The 27,908-nt window shown below is 42.3% G+C and overlaps 2 protein-coding genes across 2 annotated transcripts in view; one reads left to right on the forward strand and one right to left on the reverse strand.

The window, feature by feature from the left end:
• Window positions 1-1,144: 1,144 nt before the first annotated feature.
• LOC132978930 (RNA-binding protein 25-like) lies at window positions 1,145-10,815 on the reverse strand. The gene is made up of 2 exons (XM_061044307.1): window positions 10,629-10,815; window positions 1,145-1,820 (listed from the first exon to the last, which is right to left on the reverse strand). The coding sequence occupies exons 1-2, from the start codon at window positions 10,813-10,815 to the stop codon at window positions 1,399-1,401; spliced, it is 609 nt and encodes a 202-aa protein (XP_060900290.1). The 3' UTR covers window positions 1,145-1,398.
• Window positions 1,770-27,908, forward strand: part of itsn2b (intersectin 2b) — a 33,550-nt gene continuing 7,411 nt past the window's right edge. The window contains exons 1-27 of the mRNA XM_061041072.1: window positions 1,770-1,962; window positions 10,848-10,923; window positions 11,799-11,891; window positions 12,207-12,270; window positions 12,415-12,587; window positions 12,675-12,923; window positions 14,160-14,265; window positions 14,526-14,662; window positions 15,456-15,519; window positions 15,946-16,083; window positions 16,220-16,308; window positions 16,775-17,037; window positions 17,130-17,279; window positions 17,461-17,601; window positions 17,974-18,061; window positions 18,389-18,528; window positions 20,483-20,664; window positions 20,823-21,643; window positions 21,742-21,863; window positions 21,978-22,250; window positions 22,355-22,551; window positions 24,499-24,554; window positions 24,764-24,930; window positions 25,074-25,104; window positions 25,230-25,351; window positions 26,536-26,632; window positions 26,726-26,920. Coding sequence (XP_060897055.1) covers window positions 10,917-10,923; window positions 11,799-11,891; window positions 12,207-12,270; window positions 12,415-12,587; window positions 12,675-12,923; window positions 14,160-14,265; window positions 14,526-14,662; window positions 15,456-15,519; window positions 15,946-16,083; window positions 16,220-16,308; window positions 16,775-17,037; window positions 17,130-17,279; window positions 17,461-17,601; window positions 17,974-18,061; window positions 18,389-18,528; window positions 20,483-20,664; window positions 20,823-21,643; window positions 21,742-21,863; window positions 21,978-22,250; window positions 22,355-22,551; window positions 24,499-24,554; window positions 24,764-24,930; window positions 25,074-25,104; window positions 25,230-25,351; window positions 26,536-26,632; window positions 26,726-26,920 — 4,165 coding nt within the window. The 5' untranslated portion in view covers window positions 1,770-1,962; window positions 10,848-10,916. The remainder of the gene's footprint in view (window positions 1,963-10,847; window positions 10,924-11,798; window positions 11,892-12,206; window positions 12,271-12,414; window positions 12,588-12,674; window positions 12,924-14,159; window positions 14,266-14,525; window positions 14,663-15,455; window positions 15,520-15,945; window positions 16,084-16,219; window positions 16,309-16,774; window positions 17,038-17,129; window positions 17,280-17,460; window positions 17,602-17,973; window positions 18,062-18,388; window positions 18,529-20,482; window positions 20,665-20,822; window positions 21,644-21,741; window positions 21,864-21,977; window positions 22,251-22,354; window positions 22,552-24,498; window positions 24,555-24,763; window positions 24,931-25,073; window positions 25,105-25,229; window positions 25,352-26,535; window positions 26,633-26,725; window positions 26,921-27,908) is intronic.

The following is a 27,908-nucleotide window of genomic DNA, read 5'->3' on the forward strand; positions in this document are numbered from 1 at the left end:
TTTTCAGCCTCTCCCTCTTTTTCGCCACAGGCCAAAATACTTTATAATCTCTCCTTGTAACTGTGACCTGTGATTGTGAACCTACTTTTCTTCCTTAATTTGCTCTACCCATTATATTGCTACTAAAATGTCAGCTCTATAATGTATAAGCTTTAGGAAATCTGACATTCTCTTACTTCAAAATAGTATTGTGGGTCTAACACTGCTGATCCTGTTGCATTTGTCATAGAGCCATCTGTGCATACTTTATCTTTGTTCTGTGTGTTCAGAAAACTCATCAACCAAAATGTATTTTCCTTCTCATTGTTTTCTAGTTACTCTAAATCTACTTCAGCTGTATCAAGCATCCACACTTAATAAAGTTGGACTGATGTCCTTGTCCCATATCTCTCTCCACTATCCCCTATCCACCCAAAACTGGACTGAAGTGTCCTCTCTTTTTCCCAGCACGCCTTCTTCAACCCTGTTTTTGTTGGGTGTCTATCTGTATGTCCACTCAGCTTCAGCCAATCATTTGCTCACCTGTTTCCTCCTTAGGCAGAGCGGCATCTCTCCTCGCCTACCTCAATGTGAAGTGCACATATTAGAGATGACGGAACTGCCCCAATATATCTGAAGAGACTGGGCCTGAATCAATCCTCACTTTGTGCTGTTTTTGCTGCCATACACCCCCCCATACTCAATTCTAGATCTAGGCCTACATAAAGGCACTGCAATGCACTATGGGTTATGTAGGCAAGTTATTGTATAAAAGCTTACCAACCAAGAAAGAATTCAGCAACTTTGGTTTCACTTAATATTGCACATTAACAGTAATGTCACAGATTAGACAGTGATGTGTGCACTTTTATTTGATGGGCAATTCTTTTAGGGACCACCTTTTGTACTGAGTAGGCAAAATATTCTGTGTTTAAATGAATAATGAATGGCTCTTGGTTCAGGAGATGATTGTTAAAATGGGGTAAGTTGAAGAACGTCTGAACACCCAGGAGGTAACTGGAGTCTCTGTAGTTTCTGTGTTACCTTCTCATATATCTTTTTCCCATCAAATGTTGTCCTCTCCCATCTGTTCAACTTTTATTCCTCTCTCTCTCTGTCTCTGTCTCTCACACTCTCTCGCTCCCTCTCTCTCTCTCTCTCGCTCCCTCTCTCTCGCTCCCTCTCTCTCTGTCTCTCTCTCTCTCACACTCTCTCTCTCTCTGTCTCTCTCTCTCTCTCTCTCTGTCTCTCTCTCTCTCTCTCACACACACACACTCTCTCTCGCTCCCTCCCTCTCCCTCTCTCTATCTCTCCCTCTCTCCCTCTCTCTCTCTCTCCCTCTCTCTCTCTCTCTCACACACACTCTCTCGCTCGCTCCCTCTCTCTCTGTCTCTCTCTCTCTCTCTCTCTCTCTCTCTCTCACACACACACTCTCTCTCGCTCCCTCCCTCTCCCTCTCTCTATCTCTCCCTCTCTCCCTCTCTCTCTCTCCCTCTCTCTCTCTCTCTCTCTCTCACACACACTCTCTCTCGCTCGCTCCCTCTCTCTCTGTCTCTCGCTCGCTCCCTCTCTCTCTGTCTCTCTCTCTCTCTCCCTCTCTCTCTCTCTCTCTCTCTCTCCCTCTCCCTCTCTCTCTCTCTCCCTCTCTCTCTCTCTCTCTCCCTCTCTCTCTCTCTCTCTCTCTCTCTCTCTCCTCCCACTAGGTGGACGGTCAGAGGTTAACAGCGCCCCGCAGCGGACACACAGCCTCCTCCGCTCACTCGTCGTCAGCCATGTTGTTGGTGTGACATACTGAGTTATCAGCAACAGGTTCCCTAACACTGCTGCTAAACCCCTACGTTAAAATATCTCCAACAAATACTGCTTTCTGTGGATACTGAACCTCTACCGTGTGTACAGGAAACCGTCCAGAAGTGGTGGATAATAACTCCAGGCCGCTCAGAAGCTCGGAAGTTGGATGTTTTTGTGGCCGTGGTGAGAGAGGTACGTAGGCGAAAGTGCTTATCTAAGCAGTGTAAGTTTGATTTTGTTACTGTAATGTTTTTAAAGGTCGCTTTTCGGGTTCTCAGTCGCTTTCGGCCTGTGTAACAAGTCGTCTGTTTGATTCTGACTTATGAGAAGGAAAATCTGTCTATTGAGGGTGCTGATGCTTCTGAGCCTGAGATGAGGTTAGCAGTAAAGTTAGGATTTTAGTTGACTATATTTTTTGATCAGATTTTTTTTTTGGCACTTGAGAATATGCCAACTTAAATATGGAAATAGGCTGTAAAGGCAGATTTGCAGGAAAGTCTCCTAAATTCCTCTCTCAGTTGAAACTAGTTCTGCAGGTTGCTGGCAGGTCTCTGCTGGTGACAAGTGATCAGGGAATGCTACTGTATCAGTTCAACTCAGTTTAACAATGACGATTGATGAATATAGTTCACTATTAGGGAGTTGCAGAGCTCAGTTAGTCTTTTACTTCAAAAGTGGGTCTCCTATTCTAACACACCTATTATAAATTAATTAGATTTTTTTTGCAAGAATTTGTTGTTCATGAAATATTTAAATCTTTTTTTCTGTAGAGAAGACTGATGCTTCAAGTGCATCATGAACGTTATCAAATGTAATTTATATGCAAATGTTATTGTTAAGTAGTCTGGCCCTTCCCCTTAAGAGCCTTAGGCCAAAACTATTGAACTATATGGAGCAATCATATTATTGTGTTGTCTAGGATGGGTGGAAGAATGAATGAATTCAGTTTGAAGGGTCTGGTTTCAAAGCCCTGTTGAGAAGTCTGCCACAGGAAGTGGAGTCTGCTGGTGTGGATTGTCCCACTAGTTTTATATTTTTATACTAGTCTCTGTAAAACACATTGAATTCCATTTGATTTGTATGAAAGGTGCTATACTATTAAGATTGATTGGTTAAATTGATGCCTATATTTGCATGCAGATGGAGACTGGAGGCTTGGCACATTGCTTATTATGTTTTATTTAACCAGTAATGTAACATGCTAGCTGCAGCTTTCTTAACCTCATTGTAGAATAAACCGGCTCTCTTTGTTGTCATCCTTAGAGTTATTATGTTGTTATTGGTGAGCATGGCTTAGGAGTGAATGGGGACATTGCCTTTGAAATTATGTACCTTGTTATTGCCTCTGTAATTGCAGTCTTTGCCTAAGCATCCCCAGAAGCTGTGTATGGCCGAGCCTCAACTCCGACCTGTATGTTGAGTGAAGTGTCAGGTTTTTTTTCTTCTTCGTGTTGTCATTAACATAAGCTGAATTGCCAGTTTTATCTTCACACTACTCAACATTATAGCTTCTGTTTAAAATATGACCATATGACCTGAAGCAGAATTTGCAACAACAGAAAGCACCCAGATAGGCCCAGTAACATGTTGGTGATGGTAAGTTAAACATACCTTTTTATCTCCTCGTTCCTGAACATATCCTTCAAACCGATGAACAACAATTCATCAGAGCACCCTCTCAACTCCTGGTGTCTTCTCCTGATATATGGCCAAACCAGGGTGGGTCAAAGAACAACAAAGAAGCGAGAATGATGCCTTGCCTCTTAAGGAAACAACACGGAACTGCAAGCAGCATTAATCAAACAAATCCTGACATATAGGCCTACTGCTAAAGTCATGTGCAGCACTTCACAGAGCATATCAAACTACTGCTGGATGAGGTGCTGAACGCAGAGGGGGCGTGTGTTGGGACAGCTGGAGAGTACACACCATGATGGGACAAAGTTGGAAAAAAGACAGACAAAAATAACAAGAGAATGAGTTACAAAGGACAAAGTTGTCAAAAGGAGCATCATTAGATTTACTGTAGAAACGATCACAAAGAGAGAGTGTCATGGAGCAGAAAGGGAGTTGTGGATAGAGTTGATGTCATCTGTGTGAGGTCAGTGAGTGAAGCAGCTGAAAATCAATCATTTTATAGAACAACAGGCCATGCTTGTTTCAGAGCAGAGGAGTGATGAGGACAGGTCACGGTCACACTACTGCTATAGTATGGGTTTAGAGGCAGAGGGACATAGATATACAGTGACACATGGAGAGAAAGGGGAGAGACAGTCAGGGAATGAGGAAGTGAAACGATTAAGATAAGAACAAATATTAATCATAAACAGTCACTTTTTCCTTCTCTGGCATTTCATTGTGTGCTTAATTTCCTTCTTGATTATTTAGTTTTAACTTTAATTTACAATAACAACAGTAATAAGAAACAATAAGGCAGAAAGAAAGATATGGGACACATATCTCCATTCGAAACAGTCTAGATCTGCCAGTTGACAGCATGAACCACTCTTCAGACAAGATCCTGGGTGGACAAAAAAGGGAAAACAAACAGACACAACAACAACAACAACAACAACAACAAAAGGAAACACTTGGGTGGGGATCAGCCATGATATCAGGCAGTATGCCTGAGATTGCACAGAATTAAGACAGCAGCAGAGATTGCTTTATTTCTGTCAGCATGGTGCAGAATAGAGAATGTTTAGGGTTTTTTGGAGATTTGTTTTTGGGCTTTTTATGCCTTTATTTTAGAGGTAGTGGACAGAGTCAGAAACCAGGGAGAGAGAGGGGAATGACATGCGAGAAAGGAGCCAAAGGTCGGATTCGAACCCGGACGGCCTGTTCTCAAGGACTTAAGCCTCTGGGGTGCGCACAATAACTAGGCTTCCGGTGCCCCAGAATAGAGAGTGTTTAGTAAATAAAAACACAGATGCACTCAGAGAGAGAAATTAAGAAAGACAGACCTGCGTTGTGAAGGCTGCTACTGAAGCAGTGAAGGTCAGGGGTAACCAGGATATTTATCCAACAGTGTCATGTGTTGTATATACAGACAAAGAGACAGAAATGTCCCAGTGTTTCAGCAGGGGCTAAAGCAGAACTGAAGCTGGTGAGATCAGACCATAGACTGTATAAAACATGGACGCAGTCTTGGTAACGTCACCCATTGGTTAACAAAGGGGAATTTTGAAGCCCAACAATGGCAGTCACCATATTGAAAACAGTATCTTAACCCTAATTTTTGGTCAACCTAGAAACAAACGAAGAGGTAGAGCTCATGCAGACCTTGGTGAACAGATACCATGGCCCCCCTTGCAGTCATATCAGTCACGGCCTTATTAATGCATAACTCTTGTACTTCATAAATAAACGTTTAAAACAATCACCTGTACAGTGTGTGCCGATAAAGTCATAAACTATAGAGACCAAAGTGGTTTTTGTACCAGGCTGTGAACATGTTTATTTGTGATGTCAAAATAGGAATTTTTGAACAAGTTTGTATGTGACCTGCCGGGCTTAAAGTGCACGCAACATCTTTAAAGGCCCTGACACACCAAGGAGACTGTCGGTCCGCTGGTGAGCGGTCATCGCCCTAGTTTTTGTGTTCGGCCCCAGTAGGCCTTTTTTTGGCCACTTCCACATGTTGAATCGGCGTGAGCCGTCGCCGTTGGGGGTAGGAATCTCTCTGATTGGCTGTTCAGCTAAGCGAAACAGGAGAGCAAGTTCGCAAGAAGAAATACAGAAGTACCTCTTCTATTCTTGTTCCACTAATAAAAGACCAAGGGCTGACAACGCCAGTGCCGTGTTCAACTTTTTATCAGACATTATTCTCGATTAGAAGTTCCTAGATTACGAGTGTTGAGTGACAGCGGTGAGAAAATTGTCTTCTCGTATCACAACAACGTTTTTTTTATCCGCGATCTTCCTCATCCTCTTCCGGTTTCCCCTTTTTGGAATGACGATTACAGACAACCGCCGCCTGCTGGTATGGAGAGTTATTGCCTCTCACGCATGCGCAGAATGTACGTGGTGGTTGGCCGTCGGCTGCAGTCTTTGCGGTGTGTTCTAGTGCAACTTTTTTGGCCAAGACAAAAGGGGTCATGTGCCAACCCCACAGATGGCCTTCGTCGCCACTAGTTCTTTGCCGTGTGCTCCGGAAGCTGCTACACAGACTGACATATATGTACTAAATAAGTATTTTTTAAGTCAGACAATACTCTGAGGAAGTTTGTTTTCTTGCCACACTCCAGTCAGGCATTTATTCCGTATTAAGTGGTTCAAAGTAGATGTTGGCACATTTTTCGATGGTGCCGTAAGGCCCAGCGCTAAGGCTAATTACCTGTGACTGCCCTTTATTATATTTGAGAAACAAGTCTCCATCAAAGAAGACTTTAGACTTGGCATAGCAGGAAACCACTGGTGTAACTAATAATATCATAAGGGGTGCATTCCATTTAGCTTGTTATTTCAGAGCCATGCCATCTTGTATGTTGGATCTCTAACACTGATACACTGAAAGGCAACAGACTCATCGTTAACATAATTAATCACACCTGTCCTTTCCCTGCTAATTCCTGAAATGTCCAGTGTATGTGACTGATTAATCTTTTTGAACTTCACAGAAAGACATGAGCAGTATATAATCCTGTCATTTCAGCCCATCTATTGAGTACAGTCATTTCTGCTGCTCAGATCTGCAGTGACTCAACTGATTCCCAACGTATATGACCAGAGCAGTGAGGGAAACAATAATGAGGACATACAGACTCTTGTCTGTACATGAATACTGAGTTAGAAGCCTGCACAGAATCTCATGTAGCTCATTGCTAGTCTTTTACCTGTTCTTTGCACCTTAACAGTTTCCTCTCCATCTATACATGGTATAAACGTGATCTTTGTATGGATAACTTATCTGGATAACAACACCTTAGCATTCCATGTTTTATTATGAATTCTCATTAGCTTAATTCTGCCTATATTGAGATCTGATTCCAAATATGCAAATTATTTGGGCATAGCCTGTGTTATTGTTTGCAAAGGCAAAGGAAGCAATGCCATGGACAGACGGATCATTCCTTATTCTTTGAATGTTGACGATGACTTGCTTAAAGTTCCAATGAAACAACAAGCAGAGTACTATATGGATCTGCATATGTCAGGGTTTATTTTAGAAGCAGGAAGCTTGTAAATAACAATCACAAACAGTGATTGTTGTTTACTTTCAAACCACATGTGCTCAATGTGAGATCATTCAAACAAAAACTAAGTGAAGAGCCTCCACTGCTGGCTAGGTTGTTTAGGGTGATGTTCACTGTGTGGGAGGGAAATGAAAATTTAGGCATTTCATTGGATGCCAGATAAGTATACAACCCAAAGTGCAGTATGAATGATCACAAACAGACTTTTCAAATGTCTCATTAAAAAGTGTGCCATGCAAGTGAAGAAGTTAGGCAAGGAAAAACCACAAGCTCGCCGCAGCTTTCAACATAGCACAATTATGGATAAATGTTGATGTAGCATTCAGTATTACTCAAGTACTTGTTGATAATCTGGTGAGTTGGATATTGTTTATATATGTTTATCTGTTGACAGCTGATAGTAAGTTAATACCTTGTAGATGTTCCCACACCTCTGCATAACTGTGGAAGATGTGTTTTTACAAACTACAGGTGTGGACCCAGCATGAGTCATGTACCTATTTATGTATTCAACCATGACAACAGTCATGGCACCACTGAATGTGTGTGGGCATCAGGATGGGCTTTGTTTGAGGGAGGTGGAGCTGTCGAAAAGGATTTGCATGAGGATTTCAGACAGTCGATCAGTGGGTCCAATGGCCACGCTGTCATCCAGTCAACAAAAGTCAGACTCTGTTGTCGCTCTGGAAACTGTAAACCTCAAAGTCAAACTTCCTCTGCTATCTTTAATTTATTTATTATAACTCCTTCAGTGTAACGTTACCTGAGGTTACACTCCTAGACTGGAACCTGTCGAGTCAATACTTACTTTTCAGGCACTGGCCCCCACAGGCAACAAAGCCTCTACATGTTGAGGCCATATGTGTTAGTCTCCCAAAACTAACATAGTTATAAATATATTAAAGGAATAGAAATCAAAGGCATCTTGATACAGCCTTTCTTTAACTTTGACAAATAAAAGACAAACACAGACATTAGGGAATCAGATGTTTGTTTGGTGGCCAAAGAGTATAACTGTGGTGTCCAGCTTAATAAAACCCTGTGTTGACATTAGGGGTCTGGACAACAATATATGTTCATCCTCCTGAATCGTACACATACCAAATCACAGGTGACAGATTTGAATGTTTAAATTTAAACAAAATGTAACTTCAACTTCACCCTTTTATATTTATAAAATATCTTGATGGATCATTACATGACTGTGTGACAATATATCAATTATTGCAGAATCTCTGTACCTTGATATTTAGTTATTGTGGGCCACAGATCACATGGTGTCATATTGTATCGTGATGTGAGTGACCCTGTGATTTCTGTCTTACTGTACCTGTGTTTGGAATGCTGAAAACTTTTTCACTGATATATTCTTAAAAGTCACTATATGCAAACAATCACACTCCAATGTTGTTGTATGCCTCAAATGACTACATATCAAGAATGATACCAGAATGAACAAGAATAGGACAAACACTGAATACTTTAGGCTGCTGAAGGTGGCTGAAGGAGAGTAGGACTTAATGCATAAGGAGAGAGTGCAGAGTGGCAGATGGCAGGCACTAGATTAGCCCTTCCTTGCTGTTCTCTGCCCCTGTGAGAGCATTGATCTGAACACACTCCGTCTCCTACTATCTCACTTTATCTTATTCATTTTCTTTTTGACAATGCTAACATCAGCAACGAGCCAGAGATCAGAAGTTCTGCTTCCTACAAATCATTCATCAATATGTATTTCTTTCATAGCCCAGTTCCCTCTCCTGACTTTATTTCTTAGACATCAAAGTTTTCCTCCAGTCAAAATCCATGATCACTTCCTGACTTCTCGGATGAGGAAATGCTTGTGTTTCCAGGGGTTACCGGGCAGGAAGTGTTGAGCATACGGAATGGAATTTCTCTCCTCCTTTTCCTCCTCTGACTACATCTAGTGAGTCTGACTGGCTGATGGGAGGGAGATAGTCAAGGAGGAAGCAGGTGTTCAACATTCCAGTAATGACATCAGTATGATAGCTACAGAACCAAAATAAGACATAGGTGAATCACAGGCTCCTAAACTGAAATGCATACAAATAATACGTTCTTCTATTTGATGCAATGCAGTTTTATAGTACGTGTGCTCTTTATGTCCTATACTGCGACCTTCTGATGCAAAAGTTCAAACAGTCAACACAGCGAAAAACTGTTTAATATCTAAACAAGGCAGTTCAGTGTTGGCCTTTAAATACGGGGCAAACCCAGCACATTTGCTAGTCTTTGGTAAACAAGGAGCCTATGTATGTGGTTCATTCAGTCTGTGATGTGGTACAGTGCATTCATCGTTTTGCGGCTTAACTTCCTTCAAACCATCCCAAGCTATATTTTAAACAATTTTGCAGAAATTATATAAACCTAACTATTTGACAAAAACAACATTAAAGTCAATGACAATGAGCACCTCCTCCTTTGCCATCAAAGTAATAATGTAACACCTTACAAACCTTGTGAAAGCCACACAAAAAAAAAGGCAGATGCAAGAGCAGCTCCATTTCTACACTCGCTTTGCATGTACATGACTCGACAAGAATGTGTTTTGGAAGTCTGATGTAATAGACATTGAGAAAGGCATGGTCACGAGTGACAGGAAAACAGGTTGGAAATCATTGTGACAGTGTATTTGTTTGTATTTGTCAGTCTTTCTGTCCACCATGTTGAAGTTTTCTTGTTACAGTCACTCAGACTCATCCTCATTATAAATCACATCAACATACTTTTCTGAGCTAAACCCACCAGTGAAAGAGCACAGAGGCTGTTACAGTCCTACCAATGGGATCACACAATTGTGTGTTAGAACTACATTGTTAAACACATTTTCAACGTCCTTGTGATGTTAACACAACCAATCAGCACACAGCAAAAGACTGCCTTCAAATAAATGAATAAGAATAAAGCCTTAAATGTTTGTGCGACATGCATTTGAATAGCATGTGCTCATTTGATTTATCAGATGAAGCCCTGGTTACTTTGGCCAGTCTGATGGCGCCACATCTACAGTAACTGTCAGCTTCCCTCAGAATAATTGGTGGCAATTGGGTTTAGGCTAACACAATGGTTGAGGAAGAAGTGAAGATGAAGGAAATTTTGGTTTAATAAAAAAAAAAAAAAAGGGAGGGGGGTTGGATTGACAAGAGACTAAGTGTTACATGCCCTTGTGTTGTGTGAAACATGACAAAAGAGACGAAGAAAAGATAGAAAATCAAACACTTGAATATTTCTTTATCACGTCATATAGCATCGGGCATTGTGTGTGCTTCAGGATGAACATGAACGCAGCAGATACAGAGTACATTAACCTATTAAACCTGGGCTGTAGCTTAAAGAACCAATGTTTGACAACACAAGAGCACCACTGATCTCCCAGTTTCTGACACACAACATTTGTACGTCCTCCCATCAGAGGCTGAATCTAATCCAAATAACTGCTGAATAGAGGGTTGTATATCTCTGCATAGTAGTGTCTTCTTTTGAGGGTTTGTCAGACTAGCTTGTGTAGTATTGCTGTCTGGCCACTACAGAGTCAGTGTGCATGTGTATTGGAATATGTCCCGGTAGTTTAAAGCTTTGGGATGTGGCCAGAGTGCTCATGACTGAAGAGAACAGGAGGAGCCCTGTTTGACTCTGCTGACTGACCAGAATCTCTCTCTTCCTCTCTCTCTCTCTCTCTCTCTCTCTCTCTTCCTCTCTCTCTCTCTCTCTCTCTCTCTCTCTCTCTCTCTTTTCTCTCTCTCTCTCTCTCTCTCTCTCTCTCTCTCTCTCTCTCTCCCCTTCCTCTCTCAGAGACACCAGCGTCCTGTCTTGGCTGCAGTATTGACAACATGACTGACTCTGCTGTGACTGTGTGTTTTGCAGATGGCTGCGAGCAGTAGCTGAGGACGCTGTCGGGAGTTCCCCCGCTCTCTGTCCCTGCCACCTGCAAACATGAATGGTAAGACCTCTGCAGTGTGTGTCTGTGTGTGAGGGAGGAGGACCATATAAGTCTGTGTGTGTGTGAGTGTGAGTGTGTGTTTTAAGGCTCTGCAGATCCGCTGAGACCAGCAAGGAGCCAGTTGTGGAAATAATTCTCAGTTTGATGCATTGGTACTAACATGTGCATGTGTCTGAATAACCACAGTTGTAGTGATATGTCTGTTATTCTTTATGATTGTTTGTGTAAGTGAGGTTTCTCTTGCCCTAATTTTATGTAGTTAGTCAGTAACAGGCTTTAAGTTATCACCTTGTCAATATCTGTGCTTTCGTTGCTCCTTACTGCCTATGGGCTGACCTTGGTACTTTTTCTTGATCCACATGTGTGTGTGTGTGAGAGTGTGTGTGTGTGTGTTGTGTATGCACCTGTCCTCCCTTCTGTTTCCCTGCATGTCAGAAATGGTCCGTTTTCGTAATCATGCAAATGTGTATGTTTGCTCTGCTCAGAATTAGATGTGATTTATTTAGACAGTGAGAACGTACACAGCCTTAGGCCTGTTCAAAGAGCAGATTTTTCTGAGCACAAATCCTTCATATCAGAAGCCTTTTTACATACCTGTAAGCCATCATTGGCATGTTATTGCTGTCCCAGTGTGGGATTTTACACAGCATTCAGGCGTTACAGGAGCAAAAGAGGCAAAATGTGTAAACAAACGGCTCCGGCGACACGCATACAGTCAATTCTGTCTGGTCCTGCAGGCTCCCCTATTTGCACAGACATCAATTCAAATCACCTAGCTAAGGCCTAATATTTATCTAGTGATAATTGCCTACGCCTGTATTCTATCACTTTTTTTCCCCTTTTTCCATCTCTATGATTTGTTCTTGTCTCTCTAGGTGGCACTAGCACATGGGCGATCACCCCAGAGGAGAGGGACAAACATGATCAGAAGTTTGACACCCTCTCCCCTTCAATGGGCTATGTCTCAGGTACACACACACACACACACACACACACACATACACACACACACACACACATACAAACACACAAACAACATGCTAAAGGTGATGTCTGACACATCCTCTGCCACATGCTCAAACTAAAGTTCTTTCTGAATACCACAATGATACTCAGGTAGATGTAAATAGATAAGAGGCCATTAAATGCACCCATTCTTGTTTTACTCCGGTGATAAGGCAAATACACACACCTGCAGGCACAAACTATAGTTTTACTGTGTTGTGTGTTAATGAACTTCTATGTCTTTTTTCTGTTTCTTTGCTTTTTGTCTGTCTCTGTAGGGGAGCAGTCGAGGAAGTTTTTCCTCCAGTCAGGGCTGCCTGCTTCAGTTTTGGCTGAGATATGGTAAGAAGCACACACAGACTCTCACATTTACTCACCCAGTAGTAAAACATGGTTCTCCTGGGTTTATCATCTGTAGTGATCTGACGCACTGATCTGAGGTATCCTCACACTCTCTGATCTTTCTCTGTCTGCTCTGTCTCTCAGGTCTCTGGCTGATATGAATAAAGATGGGAAGATGGACAGGTTGGAGTTTTCCATTGCTATGAAGCTCATTAAGCTAAAACTTCAGGGTACATCGCTTCCCTTAGCACTTCCAATCATCATGAAGCAGCCTCCAGTGCCTGCCCCCACCCTAAATACCCCTACCTCAGCTTATGGTACAGTATTTTTGATTGTTTATGCATGTTAGTTAAAAATGTGTCCTTTGTTTTCTGACTTAATGTGTTTATTTTTTTATGTTTAAGGGTTGAGTAGCATGACCATGATGCCAGGGTCAAACCTTTCCATGTTGGCTCCTCTCTCCCTGTCAACCCCTGGGCTTTCACCTTTGACCCCAATGACGGGCCTCACCCCTATGGTTCCTACAGCAACAGGCCTGAGCCCTCTAGTAGCCAACACCACCAGGCCAATGATGCCCACCATGGGGAGCGCCACCCTGCCGAACGGCACCATGGGAATTTTCTCTCATATGCCAGCTGGAGCTTTGACAACTGGTAGATACTAGTGATCGGATCACAGTTGATTCATTATCACTTTGGGCCACATGTGACCCGCTGATCGATGGAAAGTTTATCATCAAAGTATAAAATAAATGTTCTGTCGCTAAATCCCTGTGCAGAGTGTGAGTGGAAAAAGGCAGGGTTTAAGTAGTGTGCGCATGGAGATCAGCTCTAAAAATAAGAAGGCAGTTCGATCTTTTTCAAAATCTTTTTCTGAATTTTGTTTTGCAGATTTTCATACAGATAAAAAGGACGTACAGGGTTGATATTTCATTGTGAATCGACACTGTGTCAGACATTGCTTCGACTTTTCTCTTTGCTCTCTCCGTGTCCACATTTATCCTGTCTGTATCAGCTGGTGGTTGCATGACAACAATCAGAAACGTAGCATTTGTAACATTATCCTGCAGCCTGCGGTAGTCTGTAGCTGTAAACTTAACCAAACAAACTCTGGTACAGAGCGCTTTGTTCGGTCCAAAAACTGAAGATATAGCCCCTAAACGCTCTCCGTTTGTTTCGTCTGACTCACAAGACGTGCTGCAGAAGCAGTCTGTTCAAAGACACATACGCATCTGCTAAATGTACTGTGCGTGTTGAACTTTGTCAAAGCTCAAACTGAATAGAAAACTTCTGTTCTGGATTAACAAATACTATTATTTAAATGATGCAGATTTTTATATTACAGCATGATTTCTAATATAATATCTTCTTTCCAAACGATTAGATCAGATCAGTTTTTGTGATCCATTGCACCCCTAGCACAAACTATTTTTATTTCTAACTTTAATTTTCTGTTTCCTATGTGTCTATTACTGGATAATACGAGTCATTATCAGAGTCTCCTTTTAGAGTAGATTTGATATTTCGTATCAGCAAAGTGCAGAAATGACATATTTCTATATTTTGAAGGGAATAAGAAACAAATCGAAATAAAACCTGACTCAACTGGACGAGGGATTTGCAGAGTCAGGTCTCTCCCTGATTTGCATACGAACAGCGTCCCTGTCCTTGACAAGGTTACAGCAGTGTCTGTTTAACAATAGATAACTGACCCACTGCAGGGCTCCCCTTCCCTTTTATTAAAATCTGTTTTTAGAAAAGTAATCATGTTGGGGGAAACAACAGATTAAGATTTAAAAGCTGTCGTTAGTGGCCAGAATAAAATATCGACATGAATTTGCAGAAAATAATAGATATGTGTGTAATAGATATGTGTGTTTGCTTCATCAGGCCTACCTTACTCTGCGTCCCCTTATACCTCCCCGCTGGCACTCTCCTCTGCTGCTCCTGCTGGTTTGAACAAGGCTTCCTCACTGCTGGACTTGGGATCTAGCAGGTAACACACACACACACACACACACACACACACACACACACACACACACACACACACACACACACACACACACACACACACACACACACACACACACACACACACACACACACACACACACACAAACACAACCTACACACGGAAATTTCAAGCGAATTCCTCCTTTAGGAATGGCATTGTCATTTATCTTGTCTGTGTCTTTGAAGTTCAAAATCACACTGAGGTTTGGAGCATTCAGCTGGTATTTTTGTCTCTTTCAGCTCCGCTTCCTCGTCCCCCTCTATGATGTCCCCCATGGCAGCCGTTCCTAGCGACTGGGCTGTGCCACACGCCTCCAGACTCAAATACAGGCAGCAGTTCAACAGCCTGGATAAACTAATGACTGGATATCTCACTGGTATGATGTTTATCCCCATGTGTTTGTACGTAACAATGTTTAGGTCTGGATGCTGGAGGGGTTGTTCATAAACCACACTTACATATGATTTCATAATGGCGACCTCCATCCAGTGTCAAGCCTTAGGTAACTAAGGAAGTGAATGCCGCAGGTGTGTTCAAACACAGCGACTATTTCTTAACACACACACACACACACACACACACACTAAGTATGCATTCACCTTTTCGTTCAGTTTCTGCAACTCTTGTTGGACCTGTTCTCTTGAAAAAGCCTTAAAGCCATCAAACACCAATCGTACATGTGCGAGCAAGAACACCCCCCCCCCCCCCCAACACACACACACACACTTTCCCAAGACTTTCCCAAGATTTCTTAGGGTGTGTCTTGTATATTTTGTGCTGTCCAGCATTAAATAAATATCATAAATAGCTTTTCTGTGGTGGATAATAGCTTGAAAAACCACGCAGCATTCACAATGTGGACGAGAGGTGTCTGTTCAATCAATGTATTCTGTAATAGGTGATTGAGTTCAAAAATATTCTAGTTTTATATTTCTAAATCAGAACCTTTTACCTCAGACAAATAAAGAAAAACTCAAATCAGTCATGTAAGCCAGCTCTGGTGAATCATAATATTCCTCTCTTTGTTCAACCAGCATATTGAAGTGAAATGATCAATCTCCACATACTGTACCAGCGCTGGAAACAAACACCTATACCCCCTTTCTCTTCACCACACCCAGAAGTCTGTGCTATACAAGTGTCATAACATTTATCACTCTCGTTGCCAGGTCAGCAGGTGAGAGGTGCCATGGCAACCACGATGCTGACTCAGACACAGCTGGCTTCCATCTGGTGAGAAAATCATGTGTGTGTGTCTGAACATGTCCTGTGATTGCTACAGTGTTAGCGAGCTATGGTCATGTTTGGCAGCAAGAAGTCAGAAAGTTCATTCGACTGGAGCTGGTGTTACAATCCGACTTTTTTATTAGGGGAATATTTGTCTGGAAGTCGAGGCTGTTTGTAGTGTCTTATCAAATAAAGGTTAATTAATGATATGGTCCATATCTGTAGACAAGTCAGTTGAGATCAGACTCTTTATATGTAGATGAGAAGTTAAATCCCTAACCTTTACCAGCAAGTTTAATATATATATATATATATATATATATATATATATATATAACCATGATTTAAAAAAACGATTCTCATTCTCATTAGAAAGACCTTGTTTCTTGTAGAGTGTATCATCATAAAAACTGTGCACTTCTACTCCCACAGGAATTTGGCTGACGTTGATAAGGACGGCAAGCTGAAAGCTGAGGAGTTTATTTTGGCGATGCATCTGGTGGACGTGGCAAAGACTGGACAACCTCTGCCGCTGACTCTGCCAACAGAGCTGGTTCCACCCTCAAGGAGGTATGTGTGCACATATTACTCCATTGAACAAAACCAGTGAAAACACTCTGCAAACCAGATCTGAGTTCTTTTAAAGTTACTGTTCTCTTCATATTTTAATAATGTGTAATGTAATGTTATTTTATGCACATTCCAGGGCTGCAGTGAATGGATCCAGCTCTTCTCTTTACGCTGCTCTGAAGGATGACTTGGACATTGAGCCTCCGCAGAAAGCCAAAGCCAACTGTTAGTATTCACACTTCCAAATCTAAACACAGAGTGTGTAGCTTTGTTTCTCTGCTGACGTTACTCTGAGCTCTCGTTCGGCCTGCTCCTTGGCAGCCTGGATGAGAGCCTGTTTCTCTCTTTCCTCCTCCTCCCTTTGTGTCACTTCTCTCTCCTCCTGGAGCTTCCTGTGAAGTTCTTCCTCATACTTCTTCAGTTTTCTCATCACAGAGACAGGAACACCAGAGTCTGGTTCTCTAGTCTCCTTCACTATATAATCCAAAACAAATACAAACAACCAAAGATCGCACAGTACAATGAGAAAATGTGCCAAATGATACCGTAATAACAAAATCATGCACATTTCTGAAATGAGGTTATACTTGTTGAACTTAACACAATACAAAGTGGTTTTGACTGCTTTCAATCAACACACGTGAACCACACTTCTGACCTCATCAGAGTATTTTCTTCCGTCAATGTTCAGATTCTTTTGAGGATAAATTCAAAGCGAACCTGGAGCGAGGAAACGCAGAGCTGGAGAAAAGACGACTGGCTCTTCAGGAGGCCGAGAGGAGGGAGCTGGAGCGGCGTGCTCAGAAGGAGAGGGAGGAGCGAGAGAAGAGGGAGAAGGAGGCTCGAGAGGCTGAGGAGAGGAGGAGGAAAGAGGAGGAGAGGAGGCTGGAGCGACAGCGGGAGCTGGAGAGGCAGAAAGAGGAAGAGCGACAGAGGGAGATAGAGAGAAAAGAGGTGGGAGGAGCATGTTCAAATTGTCTAAATGAGTGCTATGCAGTTTTGAGCCATATCTTCACACTGCATTGTCCTGTGTGGGTTCATTCCAGGCAGCACAGCGGGAGCTCGAGCGACAGAGGAAGGAGGAGTGGGAGAGGAGGCGACGGGGAGAGCTCAAGATAAAGAGGGAGCAGGAACAGGATGATATAATCAGACTGAAAGCAAAGAAAAGAAGTCTGGAGATGGAGCTGGAGGCTGTTGTGAGTGACAAAGAGGGGCATTGTAGAAGTTTATTCTCAGTACAGTCATGTCGGCGTACTTTAGTCTTACAGTATCAGCTTTGGATTCCAGCTGGCTCTCACCCATCATGCACAGTTCAGGAGAGTTTGAAAAGTTTCTGTCACTCCTCTCTCACACTCTCTCTGTGTCTCTCTACCTCAGGGTAACAAACACCGTCAGATCTCAGACCGGCTGCGTGACTTTCAGAACAAAAAGAAACTTCAAAAGACCGAGCTTGATCTGACCAACCAGAGGGTAGAAACACGCCAGCAGGACATCAACAACCTGCAGAAACAGCTAGAGGTGTGTGTGTGTGTGTGTGTGTGTGTGTGTGTGTGTGTGTGTGTGTGTGTGTGTGTGTGTGTGTGTGTGTGTGTGTGTGTGTGTGTGTGTGTGTGTGTGTGTGTGTGTGTGTGTGTGTGTGTGTGTGTGTGTGTGTGTGTGTGTGTGTGTGTGTGTGTGTGTGTGTGTGTGTGTGTGTGTGTGTGTGTGTGTGTGTGTGTGTGTGTGTGTGTGTGTTTGTGAGTCCTGTATTCCTTCTTTTTATTGTTCATGTGTTTTTCTAAAATATTTTAAGGTTGCATAGAGAATCAGCAACATTGCATTGAAGTTTTCACAAAAAGTTTCCCCCAGTGACACGTTTCTTGTTGCTTTTCATGCATTCCTCTCGGTCAGGAGTTCCAGAGGAAGTTGTCCCAGCTGACACCGGAGCAGAAGAGACTGACTGAGAAACTGAAAAACATGGCTCTCAATAACATGCCTGGTCAGTATTGAGGATAAAATAATCAGAACTCAGGAACACAACACATTGACGAAGATATTTGGAGTGATGTCACAGTATAAATATGTATACACAATATAGAACTGTTTAATAGATTGTAAATGACAGCAAAAATCATAGAACTAAATGAATGAAAAGCTAGACACTATTACGAACAATGCAAATATCAAAAATGCATATATACTTATTTGGAAATATGTAGGTGAGAACATAATGGATTTTACCTTGTCAACATGCTCCCTGGTGCCATAGCACTGTATTTGTTTGTTTCAGTTTGAAGATTCTAGCTTGTGTTTGATCTGTTTGTAGTGTCGACCATGTCCGCCTTGAAGGGGGGTGCTACAGAGAAAAAAGGGACATGTATGAAACTGAGACAGCAGCTGGAAGCTCTGGAGAAAGAAACTGCAGCAAAACTGGGCGAGATGGACCAGTACAACAAAGATGTGCAAGTAAGTACAAATACAATATAAGCATGAGACTATTTAAAAACAACATTTTACATTGAACATTTTTATTCAGCCTTAGCTTTAGCTAGCAGCACATTTCTACAAATCTGCCTGTTCATTAGTCCTCTTAAGGTGAACAAAATGAGTGAAGTGAAGGGGGGCAGTGCTGGCAGAGGACAGTGGACTATTTGTCCTTTACTTTATCTACCCATTCACGACTTTACTTCTGTGCTAAGCCATTTTCACACATGCACTCCTTGGGAACTATATACTGTATGGTGAAATATCAACGAAAGAACAGAGAAGAACATACTGGTGAACACAAAACATAAATGCAACAGTTTAGTTTTGTGCATGGAGATTGTACCGGTCACATGCAGACTGTCTATGGGTATGCACCAATCGCAGGGAATACTCATCACCAACCCCTCCCTCTCGCTCGAGGTGAACTATCCTTATTATATCCTGCTACACTCTCACATGCAGAAAATAAACAATGGGGTTGGCAGGAGAAACTCCAGATGAAGTCTGAGTGTAAAGTTTGTATGTCTTGTAGTTTAACTTAACTTGTTGGTAAATTCACTTAATTGAATAAAATATAAGAAACTCCAAAATTCCTGAAATGCATAAACTAAAAGTTGAGGTGAGATTTAAGACATAAGTCATGCAGTGTTTCCCCTACCATTAGGGGCGACATCTGCTGGATCAAAAAATCGCATATAAAGCCTTTAAAGGGCAAGTTAATAAAATGTTTTTTTATTATTTTTTTATTATTATGATTTATTTTTGGGCTTTTTGTGCCTTTTATTGTAGAGATAGGATAGTGGATAGAATCGGAAATCAGGGACAGAAGTCATTTAAGGATACCTCTCCGATAGAACAGGACAGCTGTCAATTAACGCATGAACACCAAGATTCCTTCAAGTATTTGTGTCGACGTCTGTCTGCCCGCACCACCCCCCCCCCCCCCCCCACAAAAGTTGTAAACCTAGGGGAAACACTGTGAATAGATGTTAGTTTGTCAGATACGGTTAAAGTAACAACAAGGTGTTGTGAAGCCAACCGCACAGCTAGATGCAGTTTCTTTTATCTTCTGGTTGTTTTACATACAAACTTAACTTGTCTCATCTCCATATCTATTTTGCCTTATTTACCAACACTTAGTAGTTACAGATTATTTTTTTCATCTCTCATTTGAAGGAACAAATAAATGTATCAGTTTTAAAACATGTGCAAATGTTTACAGTCAACAAATAAATCATTCCGTTTTTTATTATATTATTATTATATATTGTGCCAAATTGTAACAGGACGTTGTGTCAGGACATTGAATATAAAGGGCAGGTCTAGATCATAGTCTTTGTTATAAAGCTTCCACAAATCTAACATACTAACTTCTGCAGCTTTTCCCTTTGTACCCCTTTCTCTCCTCCTCACCTTTACCTTCCATTATAACTTTTGTCCCTTTATTAAGTTTAACATCCTCTTCCTATTCTGTTCCTCTTTTGTCTTCTTCTTCTTATCTCCTCATGCTTCACCTTCGTCCTCTCTCTTTCTTCTTCTCTCTCTTCTCTCTCACCCGTCTTGTATTCCCTTGTCCCCAGACTTTTCAGTATGTGGGTGAGGAGAACTCTATGCTTCAAGCTGTCTTCTGTCTGCTGGCCTGCCTCCGTAACCTCTTCTACCTACTAAAGGTTTTCGCTTTAGGTGTCTTTGTTGTTCTCTTTTAATGTCTTATATTTCTCCTGAAAGTTTCAGAGCAGACTTAACTTTTCTGGCTTTTATTCTCATTCTACTTATTTTTCTCTCTGTGTGTCTCAGTGCCTACTTCTAATCGCTAATGTTTAGTCACCCAGCTATGCAAATGTATGTTCATGTGTGTTCAGTCCTTTAGCAGCTAAACTGGTCAGCTCATTTTTTATCCAGTTTTTAGTAAAGTGTTTGTTTGTTGCATTAGGAACTTAGGGAGAGTCAGAGACAGCAGCAGGCAGCACTGGAGAAACTACGGAGCATTAAAGAGGACAAACGCCGGGAGCTGATCCGGAGAAAGGAGCAAGAAGAGGAAAAGAGAAGGAAGGAAGAGGAGAGGAAACGCCAGGAGGAAGACAGAAGGCAGAGGGAGGAAGAGGAAGCTCAGAGGTATTTGTCTTTTAGACTGATATATTTCAAAATTCACAATTTTTCAATCTAAGTTTCAAGTAAAAGCGCAAAATATAAATGCTTATTTGATATGTCCATTCACACTTTCTCATCTTTACAAACTTTTGAAATAAGCTTATTATTTGCTCCATTCACAGGCGTATTAAGATAGAAAAAGAGCGCCAGTGGCAGGAGAAACTGAAGAGGGATGAGGAGGAACGTCAGAGGAAGCTCCAGGAGGAGAGAGAAGCCAAACAGAGGGAGGAGGAGGAAAGAGAGAAACAGGCTCTCATCCAGGCTGCCAAGGAGCAGGCCGAACGAGAGCTCAGAGCAAAGGAGGAGGCAGAGCGCAAAAGAAGGGAGGTGGAGGAAAGGAAGAAAAGAGAAGAGGAGGAGAGACAGAGGCAAGCTGAGAGACGGAGGCAGGAGGAGGAGAGGAGGAAGCTAGAGGAGGAGAGGAGGCTGCTAGAGGTAGAAAGGAGAAAGCTGGAGGACGAGAAGAAGAAAGAGGAGAAGAGACGGAAAGAAGAGGAGGAGAGGAAGCGATTGGAAGATGAGCGGAGAGAGGAGGAGCGTAAACGAGAGAAGGAGGAGGAGGAGAGGAGGAGACAGAGGGCGGCCCATGCGGCCGTCCGAGATGGTGAGGAGAGGAGAAAACGAGAGGAGGAGGAAAGAAAGAAGAGAGAGGAGGAGGAGAGGAGAAAGAAGAGAGAGGAGGAGGAGAGGAGAAAGAGGGATGAAGACAGGAGGAGGCAGCAGCAGCAGCAGGAGGAGGAAAAAAGGAAGCGTGAGGAGGAAAGGAAGAGGGCAGAAGAGGAGAGGAAGAGAAAGGAGGCAGAAGATGAGAAGAGGAAAGTGGAGGAGGAGAGAAAGAGGAGAGAGGAAGCTCCTCGTCAGCAGCAGCAGCCAGGAGTAGGCACTAAAGTAGACATTCAGGAGAAACTGACATCTCTGCTCAGAGGGCTGGAGGAGAGGAAAGGTAACACACACACACACACACTCACACGTTTCCTTACTGAAGTGTTTTATAAGACCTTTTTTAAAGTTTACATAATAACCCTCCATGTGCCTCTTTAGGGGGACAACCCAGAGCCACACATCACAGAAAATCAGCAGCTCTCACCTCCTTCAAAGCGCTCTACCCGTTCACTGCACGAAACAACGAAGAGCTCACTTTCAATGCAGAAGATATCATTGAGGTAAGAGGAAAAAGCACGTCAGGAGAGCTGGAAAGAAGGAACAGCTAACATCGAAATGATCAAACTTTTCTTGTTCAAATGTCCTCCTTGATTTCTTCCTCACCCTCCCATCAGGTGGATGAGACGACAGAGCGAGAGGAGGGCTGGCTGTGCGGCAGCAAACAGGGGAAGATGGGCTGGTTCCCAGAAAGCTACGTTGAAAGAATAGCTCCATCCAGCACCGCTAATAGTGCCGCTGCTTCTTCTTCTGCTCCTGCTGTAGCTCCTAAAATGCCCCTTCAGTCGCAGCTGTCCAATGCCCTCGAGGCTGCCAAGGTAGCAGGGACAAAATCTGCCTTCACACCAACACACTCTCCACACCCTGCACCCCTTGAGGCGCACGGACAGGTGAGGGCTTGGACACCTGTATAAGGCAGCGACTGGTTTAGCACTTTCCTGGACATATTTTTATCTCAAATATTCACTGTCCCTTCTTTCTGTGCCTCTCACAGCAGGTGGTGGGTAACGTGTTAGCCCAGGCACTGTGCTCATGGACCGCGAAGACAGACAACCACCTGAACTTCAATAAGGACGATGTCATTCAGGTGTTGGAGCAGCAGGAGAACTGGTGGCTGGGAGAGCTGAATGGTGAACAGGGCTGGTTCCCCAAGACATATGTGACACTTCTTGGAGAAGAGGACAGTTCAGAGTAAGTCTTCATGCATTCATTTTTATTTATTCACACAAGAGGGTGGGGGATGTTGATTTCTCTCTTTGTGAAAATATCCCCATCTTTACTAACATAAAGCATACGAGGCAGCACAATGATGTCTGACTGTCAATCTCTGAGCAAGTCGGCCCCAACAATTGAGCTTTTAAGTAGTTTTAAACATTTGTATAAAGTTATCTGTTTATAGAATTCAACTGTAAGCCTTAGCTTTTACCTCCAACTAAAACTCCTTACTCATGACTTCAGCTGCCAGACAAACTGTGAACAATGACCAAAACAGAAAATCAGAGGTCTTGGCCTGGAAATCCACATCTGTTATAAAGATATAAAAAAGTCAGGAGTCTTATTTTTCTATTTTCCCCTCTGTTTCAGGTTACTTTGTGTCAAATGTAATACTTAATATTACTTTAGATGCACTTTTTACAACTTAATTTGTGAATTTAAATTATCATGACAGAAGCTTTTTTCAGAAAAAGGGGGTTTTTGACCCTCAAGACCAAACAGCCCTGATATGAGTAACTTCTTCATTGTACTGTCCTTGTCGATTTTGGTTTGTTTTTTTTCCTTGTCAAAGCATCTTTGAGTATCTAGAAAAGCGCTATATAAAACCAATTTATTATTACTATTATTATTATTATGAGTTGAGTGCTCGTTATTAACTTGTGATGGCCAAAGGTACGGGCTAGCTAGAAATACTAGTGAAATAAAGGTAGCAAAAAAACCTTGTACAGGTCAGACAATATTGAAGGAATCTTGACTTTAGAATGACTCACACTTTCAGAAGATATCATTGTTAGTTTAAGCCAATCAATCATCACATAATCAGTATCCAAACAATCCAGCGTTAGTTTTGTTTGTATGCCTATTGGGAAATTGCAAAACAGAAACTTGTAATGTATAATTAAAGTAACTTTAAATGACATTGCTCACAGTGTCAGACTTTAAAAACCTCAGAGGTAGAGCATGTTGTCCTCGCACATAAAATCAAACACACACACCACAACCTCAGTATTACTGGTCGTGTTCTATTATATTTTACGTGACATCATGCACAGCCTGACAGACTCACCTGTCCACTTTACCATCAACATGTGTTGAGCTCATTAGGATCCTTTTGATCTAGAATATATGCTGAGTCACATGACGATGTGTGTGTCACATGTGACTGCCTGCGTCTCAAGGTGTGGTCACTTTTCCAGTATGTGAGGTATTTTGGCTGCAGAAATGATTCCATCACTCCTCTGGCATTAGCAGTCCACTGTGTTGTTGAGTGTAACACACTGAAGCTTTATATGCTCGATGATTCAATCTGGCATTGTATCACTGTGTTGCTGTGAAGAAGAAACTGAACCCGAAGGTGAATTCCTTGTTAAACCAGCCAATCAAGAGCAGGTTCCTAAAGTAAAGACCAACAGTAATGAGACTGCAGATTAAGTAGAGCCTCTGCTTTTTTATTATAAGGAGAAAGTTAAAATGTTGCTGTGCTTTTGAATAGTATGAGCCCAGGTATTCTAAGAAACTCGACCTCTTAGACCGCTGTTCAACCAACACCATACAGCAGACTAATGATCCCCATCTTCATTAGGAGATCCTGCATCACAAGGATTGGGATAAATCTTTGAGTACAACTTTGCTGATCTCAATAGATGCTTGACATTTTGAGCCCGATTGAAAAGATAGCAAATGGTAAACGGGCTTGAGCTTTTTTTAATGCTTTTCTAGTTTTCTGAACACTCATAGCACTTTTACAGCACATTTCACACATAGCCATTCACACAACTATTCATACACTGATGACAGAGGTTGTTATGTAAAGTGACCATGGACATAAGGCTGCAGGGATCGAACCCCTGACCTTCCGGTTGAGAGAGGGCCGACTCTAAGTACATAAATAAGTATTGTAAAGTTTTCTTTCTGTGTTTGCAGCACGAAGAGCTCACCTCCTGATGCTTTGGACCCTGCAGACAGCCTGCAGCTCGAAGGTGCAGTACAGGTTCCTCATTGTGTACCTGGTATTAGAATGTTTCAAGATAATTTGCTTTTAGGTGAATAACGCAACATTAATTGCATTTGCAGGGAAGGGACTTGAATTATGTTTCATGTAATGGATTGCTAGTGAAGTCTGTATAGATGTATATAAATATTAGCTGTAGCTATGACTGTTCATTTGCATTTATATAAACTTTTCCAGAATACGTGGCGTTGTATACCTACGAGTCTCCAGAGCCTGGCGATCTCACATTTGGAGAGGGAGATTTGATCCTGGTGGGCAAAAGAGACGGAGAGTGGTGGAACGGCTCGATAGGCAACCGAGTAGGCCTCTTCCCCAGCAACTACGTCAAACCTAAAGAGACGGATGTAAGAGCCCTTTAACACAAACAGACATACACTTTTACCATCCCATTACTGCATTACAATATTTAAAGTGGTGTTGTGATGGTTCTTTTTATTTTTCATGTGGTACTTCTAAAGGGTTAAAATGATCATATTGTGTTTTTTAGACATCGAGCACATCTGGAAAGAAGAAGCCAGGTGAGCTCAGATTCCTGTGTTATTTTAATCTCTGATTCTGGTTGTCACATTACAAAACAACTCCAGGTTTTACATACTGCTGCAGTTTTCATTTTCATTTTTGTATCTTTTGAACGCTCTCACAGAGATCGCCCAGGTAATGCGGGCCCACTCCTCTACAACCCCCGAGCAGCTGAATCTGGAAAATGGTCAGCTCATCCTCATCCTCAGCAAGAACGTCTCTGGCTGGTGGCTTGGAGAACTGCAGGTCAGTGTTTATATTTGTTTATTGTGGAACTGTGAGGAACACTGTTCAGAAGGTAATACGACAAGGTCTGTGATTACTTTCCACTCTGGGTTTCCTGTTAGCAGCTCTGTAGGACTGCAACAATTATTTTGATAATGGATTTATTGCTGATTATTTTAAATGTCACATATAGGGCTTTCACACTGGCTCCTGATAAACTCCTGATATTTCCCAGAGGAGCTGTATATGTGAACGCAAACAGCCACAGTTTTCACTCAGACTTCACCCAGAATTTCTCCTGCCAGACCCCTAGTTTTTTTCCGCCGCAAGTCCGAGTGGGCTGATGTGAGAACGCAGCAGGATATTCTCAGGAGAATTCAGCTTGAGCCAATAGGAGGGGGAGTGACATTTTGATACTGTGACAGCTGCACGGTGCTTAGACTGTATGCACGCGACCACTACGATCTCCGTGCACGTCATTAAACGGCTGCATTATGTTTTCTGTTCTTCAGTTTGTTGTTCTCCGCTCTTTTGTTGATTTTGTCATTTTATTGGACTACACATAGCATTGATATAAACGTAAATGTTCTCATTATAACGTTGTGTAGCGGACTCTGTTGCTTCGTCCGCTTCTTCTGCATTGTTTCTTTACATCACGTCTTACCTCAGGAGACCCCCCCCTGCCCCCCTCCCCGCTGTGAGGAGCATATGTGAACGGCTAGGTCAGGAGAATCTCCAGAGCACTCCTCCTGTAATTATCTAGATATTTTCCGGAGTGCATATGTGAAAACGGCTATAGACTCCTTTTCAACAAGTTTAAATAAGTCTCAGAGTTCCCCACAACATGTCTGTGAAGTTTCTTGCTCGAAATCCAGTCAATTCCATTTGATCATGCCTATAAACCTCTCTATTTCAGCCCTGCTCAGAACAGGCTGTTTCTGTAGCTTTAAATACAAATAAAGTGCATTTTGCATAATTTGTGACCTTTTAATGTTTTCGTTAAAAAGGATTTCCTTGAGCCTGAAGTAATACTCTCCATTAACTATCAGTTTAGTTGGCTCGTGGTCTGACAGAGCGAGTTTCTCACCTCACCTCTCACCATCTGTTTGTTTATGGGTTTGGTGTTTATTGTAAGTCTGCATCATTGCTGTCTGATTCACACTTAGTTTGAATGTTTGTGAATGTGTCTTTCTCTCTGTTTGTAGGCCCGTGGGAAAAAGCGTCAGAAGGGCTGGTTCCCTGCGTCTCATGTCAAAATACTGGGATCCAACAGTGGCAAATCCACACCAGCACCCCAAACAGGTTCAAACACACATACTGGTGAAGAGTAAAAAGTAAGGTACAATTTGAGGGGGAAAAAAAAGATAACAAACGCTCTGTCCCCCTTTATCTCAGTCTGTCAGGTGATAGCCATATACGACTACGCGGCGGCCAACGGAGACGAGATGAGCTTTTCAAAAGGTCAGCTGATCAACGTCTTAGATAAGAACAACCCTGATTGGTGGAAAGGAGAAATCAACGGGACCACCGGTCTCTTCCCCACCAACTATGTGAAGATGACCACAGCGGACTGTGACCCCAGCCAACAGTGTAAGCAAATCCTTTAGTGTAAAAGTCATTCAAAGACAATGTGCATGTTTTAAATACGTAGATCCTTTTCTGTGTTGCTTCAAGCTACAGTAACTAAAAACTGCAACCCTGATCTCCATTCACGCTTTTTCTTTCATCCACTCATCTCTGGACCTGTACACTGACTATCTCACCTTCCTCCTTGTCCTCCCACCTCCCCAATCTCTATTTCTCCTTCCCTCCCTTGCTTCTGTCTCTTTCTCCTTCTAGGGCGGTAGAAACTCCTCCTCCTCCTCCTCCTCCTCCTGTTCTTCCTCTCCTCCTCCTGACTTCAGAGAGACCCAGTTTTATTCACTGCTCTGAAGGGGCGAAGTCTTTGGCCTCCCAGTCTACTAACCTTTCCCACTGAACTAATCTAACTCTCTTTGTGTGAGAGGACCATCGAGTCTGTGTGTGTGAAAGCCTCTGTGCCTTATACAATTGTATCTTTTGTTTTGTTATCATCATGAACGGATGACGCTGAACCATCTACTTAATCCTAAAATACATCTTACAGAGTAAGAGTGGGTCTCTCTGTGGCTCACCCACCTTATCCACTTCTATTTACACCACACCATCCTCTTTTAACTTCACCTTTTCTTCATCTTTTTCTTTGACCTTCTTCTGACCTGTTTCACCATTCTTACTCTTCAGTTTTAAGGGGTCCAGCTCACAAAGAGCCCACTACTCTGTCATAGATGTGTCTGTAGTTGGGATAGTCCGTCTGTAAAACTACAAACACTGAATATCACACTTGCCTTCACGCCTGTTGGTTTGCTTTTTAGATGGATGGTTTCAGTTCCTGCTAGCACTTGTCTTAAAATAGATGCTTGAAACAAGGCACAAGGTGGAATTTAAACATGAACAAAGAAACATGTTCAGGGAGGAATTAAGTTACAAATACATTAAAAACATGAGTGGAGAAGATGCTGAGATTACAAATGGTTGTTTTTCTCTACTGAACAGATAT

This window comes from Labrus mixtus, chromosome 1 (assembly GCF_963584025.1).
Source record: "Labrus mixtus chromosome 1, fLabMix1.1, whole genome shotgun sequence".
In the NCBI taxonomy this organism is placed as follows: domain Eukaryota; kingdom Metazoa; phylum Chordata; class Actinopteri; order Labriformes; family Labridae; genus Labrus; species Labrus mixtus.